A 7744-nucleotide genomic window follows, 5' to 3' on the forward strand; every position below is an offset into this window, starting at 1 on the left:
TTAAACACAAATTCTCTTAACTTTAACTTCTTTAAGAAGTACTAAAACAGGAAAATTCAGTGGGGACACAGAAGACATATAGGGAACATAAGTATGATTTCCAAGTCACCTTAATTTTTCCACATACATGAGCAATTTCATTTTTATGAAGGCCAGGGCTTTTATTCTGTGGAAGAGCCTGACCCTCCTGTTATCATGTAAAACATGGCAACATGACATTCCTCATTGTTTCAATTATGAACTAATTTTTTTTGAGAATCAAAGCAATCGCTAAGTAATTCAAAGAGCGTCATGATCACACGATTGTATTTCTCTGTAAGAACAAGTTTATCACTTATTTTAACTCATTTCTTCACACGTGGAATATGCACTCACAATGATAGCAGTGTGGTTACAGCAGCAAAAAAGGGCTATTTAAAGCAGAGGGGCTGTAGAGACATTCCCATCATACCTGCCAGAGTTTTAGCAACTTTTTAGAAGCATTTCCCAACAGATTAATACATCATTATCATGTAGCTCATTTATGAAAATTACAAAAATAAAAAAAATCAGTAAGTCATATTTCTGTATTTGAGGAACTAATTATAAAAACAAGCTACTATTGCCATCTAAATCATTACGGTGAGCTTCCTCCTGCCAAAGCCTGGAGAGGCAAGTTCTCAGTTGTAAATATCAAGGCGCAAGGGGAGAGGGGGAATCTCCAACACTAGCACACCTTCCTCGCAGGTTTACAGAAGAACAGTCAGGGGCTAGCACTAACAAAAGCCTCGCAGGGCACCCCAAAAGCTCTTCATTTCCCAGCTCTTACTACAAACGCGCAAAAAGGCGCTCTCACACACTGCAAGCTTCACCTGGAAACACCGAAAATAAGCAAAAAAAAAAAAAAAAAGAAGAAGAAAAGAAAAAAAGAAAAAAGAAAAAAAAAAGAAGCCCTTCGCGGGTAAACTATATGGGGTGGCGGGGTGGTGTCAAACCGCCGCTTCACCCTACTCCACCGCCCGCAGGACCGACCGACCTCTCCCCCGTCCCCCCCACCGCGCTGCCCCGCGCACCTTCCGCCGGGCGCGGCCGTCGCCGCCGGCCGACCTCCGGGGGGTGGTGGCGGTGAGGGTGAGCCCCGAGCTGTAGCGCAGCATCCCCACCCGGCTCGGTCGGCGCTGACTGCGGCTGCCTTTGGCCGGCGGAGCCGCTCCGCCCCCGCGCACATGTCCGCGGGCTGCCCCGGCGGGGGCGGGCCGGGGACGGGGAAGCGGAGCCTCCTCCGGAGGCTCCGCTTCCCCCTCCCGGTTCCGCTCCCCGCGGAATTTGTATCCCCGCACTGTCTCGGTCGCAATGTCATGAGCGGTACATTCCTCGGGAATCAAAGGACTTACAAATTCTACTGTTGTGTGAAAGGAGGGTTACGGCTATGCAATATCCTTGCCCGTTACGATGTTAACGACCACGCTGGTTCCCGATTTGGAGAATGCTAAAGACAGGGAAGTAATTTGCATTTGGGGAAATGGAAACTGCAATGAACTACCAGTGCCTCACCCTCTGTGTACAATGCGTCTATTCTCTTCTGCTTCTCGGTTCCCGGTCCCCAGGCAAGATACTGAGCTATCAACATGACAAGGATCTGAGGAAGAGAGGAAGAAAGCATTGCCCAGGCCCAGAGGAATGACCGAAGGGCCTGCATTTAGCATTCAGCATCTTTTCTGTTGTTTTCCCAGCTACTGTTTTCTTCTCCACCTGAGGAAGGTAATATAGCCCAAGGCAAATGAGATTGAACAACCACTTTTATCTGAATTTCTCTCAACTCAAGATTGGCTGCATGTTACATGATTTATTTTTTTTTGTGCAAAGGTCTCTTGTGCCTACAAAGAATTGCATTTCCGTATGAATCATCCACTGTCTTAACTTGTGGTTGTAATGCTGCTTTCAGAGTGGTGTGCAGGTGGAGAATAGGTTTATCTTCAACAACATCAACATGTTCCTTCACAAGTACGTCGCCTACCCACTGGGGTCTCTTGGCAGTGGTCACTACATTTTCCTGGTGAATCTGGTGAGCAGAAGTGTCTCAATTTAAATTCTGGTATGCAGCCAGCTGGTGGCCTTTGTGGTTTCAGCTGGGAAGGAGTTTATATACCTGTAAGATTCTCCTGGTTAGTGAGGAGTTGTGCCCTCTGGACTTCATTCACCTCTGGAAAAAGGTGTGTATGCAGGGCTGTCTAGTCAATGCAAGGCACAAACAGAACTGCTTTTCTAAGAACAGGCAGAGACTAAACTTGTGCCACACTATGGGACAGGACCTCCCTTCCCATACACAACAGCATGAGAGAGTAAGGCACAATAATCAGATTTCTGGGAGAATTTGCGAGGTCTGCATCAAGTTTGAGAATTTTGATAATTCCCCCAGTCAACAAGCTGCACAAGTGTAGTAAGGAGTCTAATTTGTTTTCTGCCTTGCTAGTTGGCTGTGTACCCACCTGCAGTATCTTCAGCCCTTGTGTAGGCCATGTGGTCCTATGTGCATAGTAAGCATTTGAAAATACCTTATCATCTTTAAGCTCTGCCAAGGCTGAGGTGAACATGTAGAAGTGAGACTAAAACCAAAAATAATCAACAAATACCCATCTTTGCATTAAAGCAACATTTGGAATGACTTTTTCTCCATCCCCAGAGCTCTGATGCGCTACAGAGATTATGGAGCCAGCTGCTAGTATTCAATGAACACCTGGTACTCCCAGGCTGGAAAAAGGAAGCTCAAGAGAAGACATTGCAGCAATGCGAGATGTACACAGAAGGGCTGCAAAAAAGATCAAAATTATAGAATTGGTTTTGGATGAAGACAGGGTGAAGAGATTTGGGATCTTCAGCTTGGACAAAAGAAAATGGAGAGGAATGGGCAACAGAGGCATAGATGATCATGGCCAATACTGCAGAAGTGAATGGGAAATGGCTTTTCATTATTTTCTACCCTTGGGAACAATGGATTTGAAGTAAACCAGGCACCACATTTATGTGCAAAATTAAATTATGGCAGAGGATACTCTGATGATAAAAAGTATAAATGCTTTCAAAAAGTAGCTGGAAAAACTCATGGAAGACAAGCTAGGAGGGCTATAAAACATGAAGATGTGTCTACAACTACTGATTCAGGAGGTCCTTGAATTGTGAGTTTGCTTCCTTGGTAGCTCTCCTGTGTGGCATATGCCAAGAAGTGACAATTCATAGAGTCACTCCCTCTTTCACTCCCTGTGAGATCAGGGAGAAAAGTCGTCTTGTTTTCAGCTTGTCCCGGTTTGCCAGGACCTGTGACCTTACCTCCCTGGTTCTGATACAGTCTGAAACAGATTTGCCACAGTTTACAGCTTTTTTTCCTTGCAACGGTCATTGTACGCGGTTGTGAACATTTCATGCTGTCTGTAGTTTGCACATGGCACTAGCTTACAGAAACAGGATGAGGGAATGGAAAGTAAATCACTACTTGGGAATTAGTTTGAGTAAAACAACAGTATTCTAATGATTTTTACATTTGGACAGATTACACAAAAAGTATATGCAGTCGTATAGACTGCTCATAAACAATATACAATGTGGTGACAGAACATAATCTGACAAGGATGCTGAGCTTTCAGTTCAAAACCTGCCAGCACTTTGTGAATGCACTGATCCAAAGGCACAACAGGTTAATTACAGGGTGACACTACAGTATGAATACCTGGAGCAATAGTTGTTGTGAAACAGCTAATATAATTACACAGAAACTGCAAGAAATTTAAAGTGTAGGCACTGTCTTCATTTTTTTGCAGACTACCTTGTTCCCCACCACCAGCATTACTGAAATCTTTTTTCCCAGGAGGCCCAAAGTTCATTATGCTGTGGGAAAAATGAAACAGGATGTCACAGAATCAATAGGCCTTTATATGAAAAGCACTTGGTCACAAGATGGGCAACAGAGGATACAATACGTGGAGGAGGAAGTAGGTCTGCCCTCACAGAACAGCAGATCATAAAAGAATTTCTGCAGGAGTGGGTAGCCTGGTCTTACCTTAACAAATTGCCTAAATGTGGGCACGATAAAAGGCTGGGGGTTTGGGTTTTTTTTTCTTCATCAGAATCTCCTCTCCATCTTCAGGCTAACTGCTGACAGAGTCCAGAGGAAGAAGAAAAGTTCCAATAACACTTGATCAACTGGAATATTAAGCCTGTGGGATTTGGGAATAATTGCAGAGTTACAAATTGAACAAGAACTCACACCTCTGGTCATTAAGGTTATAAAGTCCCATTTGTATTGCTACAAAAATGAGGTGTTATAATTAACTTCTAATAGCCTTCACTTTCCAGGGGGATTAAAATCTATTCTGCCTTCATCATCCCTAAGGCATGAAACCCAGTTATAGCAGATTATCAAATGGACAGATGCATGTAAAATATTTCAGAACCAGGCTCAGTAAGACCTGTGGGCTTGATCACCTATTTTTCCTCAGAGCTGTTTCTTTTTTCTGCTAGCTTTCACCCTTGTAATTCTACAGACCCACACTTAGCTCAGCATCATGTAACTCTCAAGCTCTCTTTTTTGGGCAGTACAGCTAGCATGAAAATTTTAGCCTGCTAGCGGTCATAAAACAGCTTGTTAGGGGATGCATATCAGAAACTGAGGCCCCAAATTCAGTAGTCATAGGTCCCTTCATACGCAATATACAAACCAATATTGTATTGTACAGTTCTTGTCTCAACCAATATTTCATCTTTCACCGGCAAATACATCTTTGCTGCATTTGGAGCTACTGTCATTTGTAGTTACCCTTTTGAAGCGACGTAACACATAGAGTTATCTGCATGTCCAGCTTGGTTTAGCTACAAGCATCATATCACTTCTCAAACCAATCGATAGAACTGTTTGCTGTCACTTAACACTCTTGGTACATGGCTAATACAGGATTACAACAGAAACTCAGAGCCTCCCCTGCTCGTGTATACAAATCTATAATTAGGAATTCCTACACCAGGAGTTTGAAACGCAGAATATACATTTTATTTTGCAAAGCCCTCAGTACCCTTTTTATGTGATTTTTTCAGTTATGGCCATGTTGAATAAAAAAGAAATTCCTGGAGTTACCTGCAACAACAGCTTGATTCCATCTTTACCGATTATGTACAGTCACAGGCTATAATTGCAGTAAATGTTTCTTTTAATGTTTTCTGCTCTTATTTGTTGTCCTACTTCATATTTAAAGTGCATCTTCCTGTTGAGGTTGTCAAAGTACTTTTTAACTATGTATCAATAAAGTCACAAAAGGCTAGATAGCTCAATAAATAATACAATGCAATGCGCGCTATTATTTCCCCTGGAAGAGACAAAAAGGACAAAAGAGAATGAGTTAGTCACTCAAAGACATATCTGGGCAGGAACATAGAGCAAGTTAATCAAAGCCAATCAGGTAATGATAATAATAGCAGGATTCTGCCATGTACCTTTATGTATATATATGTATGTCAGTGTATTTCACACAGTTTGTGCACCTAGCAGTTAGAAAAAATGAGGATTATACCTGATAGCTATGATTTGCAGACTCAGACTGTTAAAAAGGAATTTACAGTGAAATAAAAATTACTGCTAAGATTTTAAAGAAGGATGCAAAGCCCTAGAAGGGCATGTTTTTCAGGAAAAAGAGTATTTTTAGCTTTATTTGTGAGGGCATTTGATTGAGCATGTCTGTAAAGTCATAATGTTTACACAGCTATAGTCATGGCTTTTATTTTATTAAACAAAAAATAAAAGCTTGGACTTTACCAAAATCAACTGAGAGATATGAAATATAGAGACAAGTATGGGATAGTTTCACTTATGAATATGCAGCCGTGTATGAATGAAAAAATAGCACTGTCATTTTTCAATCACAAATTCTTAGGGATTTAGATAGCATCACCTCAGATTTTGCTGAAGCATATAAGGCATCAATCCAGTTCTGATTCAGCAGAAAAAGTACCACCCCTTGATTCATCTTCACCATTTCCTCTTTCATGTTGGTAACCCATTCAGTTAACAACTGGGTCACAGCCCATAGCAATGTGGCCCAAGACACACGTGTGATACTAGAAGCCTGTCATTCATTCTTCAGCAGTAGGTTTTGGTTTAGTCAGTCCACACAAGCAGGACAGTTCAGCATAAATGTCATGTAAAAATAATGCAGCATTGTTCACATAGGGGTGTGACTTGGCCAGGTCACATAATTGAACTGGTTAAGGTAGGTAGAGAGTAGAAAACAGGCACGCCCCACCATTAGCACCACAGTTATATTGTTAGGTAGCTGCATTTAAAATCATATTGCACTCCCTGGAGATAAAATCAAAGGATAGATCTCTTTCAAAAGTCTGATTTCAGTACTGTCATTGTGGCAGCAAATAAGGAAGTTTTAGAGACAGAAATAAATTGTGGAGTGCAAATTCTTCTATAAGTGTAAGGAACGGACGTATTTCAGGGAGTGGGATCATTAAGGACAGGCAATCACTACATGTATTTGACTGACTTCTTTTAGCTTACAAAGGGGAAGGTGACACACATTTCACCTTTATTTCTCCACAGGAAAGGAAACATAGAAGAGGAAGAAAGGGAAAAATTGTATTCTGCTTCAGCCTTGTTTTATGATAGAAGGCAAAAATAGCAAGTGGTGGACTTCAGCCCTGCTTCAGGGCAGAGGATGATGGAACATTTTTCGAACCAACAAAGCAACCAGGCAGTTGTCTAGAACATCTGCACAGATTCTACAAGTTGTTGGTTCTGGGTTGTTCTTGGTTGCCTGGCTTCCCCCTTATGTTAGATCGAGTTTAGTGCCTCCATGTTCCCAGTCTCAGAATGATATATGTGGGAATTTAGCAGTTCTTAATGGCTCTCCCAGCCTGTTGCCTGTTTGCACACATAGCTGGGACAGGGAGCTGTGCATAAATGTTGTGAAGTACAAGTGGAAGATCTGGTTCTATTATTTTTTTTCTTTCTACATACTAAAAAGAAGTTTGTTAGAAGTCATATAAAAATAAAATAAGGTGGAAGGGGAGGTATTTTAACGATGAAATATCAGGTCATGGCGACTCTCGGTACCAGGGGATTTTCATCAGGAAAACTTTGGTCCTTCCAGCTCCAGAAAACATTCTAGCGGACCTATCTGTATCGACAGTATAATGAATTTTTCTTGTCCTGTCACTAAGAATTGTCTCATTTCCTCTGTGCATAAGTCATTACAATAATAGAAAAAAAAGTTATAATCAATACAGAATATATTGTTGGGCCTAACTGAAGTAAAGTTATTATAAGGGAGTGTAGGGAGGACTAAATATTTAAGGGTACTTACTAATAGCTCAACCACAATGACTAGATATTACTTAGGGGAATGCCCATCTAACAACAGACCCAGGAAGGAAATGGATTCACACACCTAACCACTTATATATTTGGTCGCACACTATCTGTGAATCTGGATGGCCACTCCCCAGATTTCCACTGTGTCATCCTTCAGGCCGCCCCAGCCCAGAAGGAGGAGTATGTTTTTTTCTTCACCTGCATATGGTGCATCATCCAGTTAGCAAGAATGCAGCTGAGAGTAGCAGGGTTCTGGGTTCTGATCACAGAGCAAGAGATTTGAACTATTTCAGGAAGGCACTTTCAAGAAATATTGCAGACTTTAAAATAGATCAAACAGGTATCAGTGACTTGGACAGTAGAGCAGGATTTCCTGACATTCTGCCTGCTTGATGATAATGT

At 41.7% G+C, this 7744-nt stretch overlaps 1 protein-coding gene across 1 annotated transcript in view; it reads right to left on the reverse strand.

Annotated features, from left to right (window-relative positions):
- LOC309676413 (myocardial zonula adherens protein-like) overlaps window positions 1-1136 on the reverse strand; it is a gene marked incomplete at its 5' end in the record, with an annotated part of 61459 nt that extends 60323 nt beyond the window's left edge. Inside the window, one exon of the mRNA XM_082488952.1 lies at window positions 1053-1136. Coding sequence (XP_082345078.1) covers window positions 1053-1136 — 84 coding nt within the window. The remainder of the gene's footprint in view (window positions 1-1052) is intronic.
- Window positions 1137-7744: the final 6608 nt, after the last annotated feature.

This window comes from Vanellus vanellus (genome assembly GCF_965231255.1).
Source record: "Vanellus vanellus genome assembly, chromosome: 11".
Taxonomy (NCBI): domain Eukaryota; kingdom Metazoa; phylum Chordata; class Aves; order Charadriiformes; family Charadriidae; genus Vanellus; species Vanellus vanellus.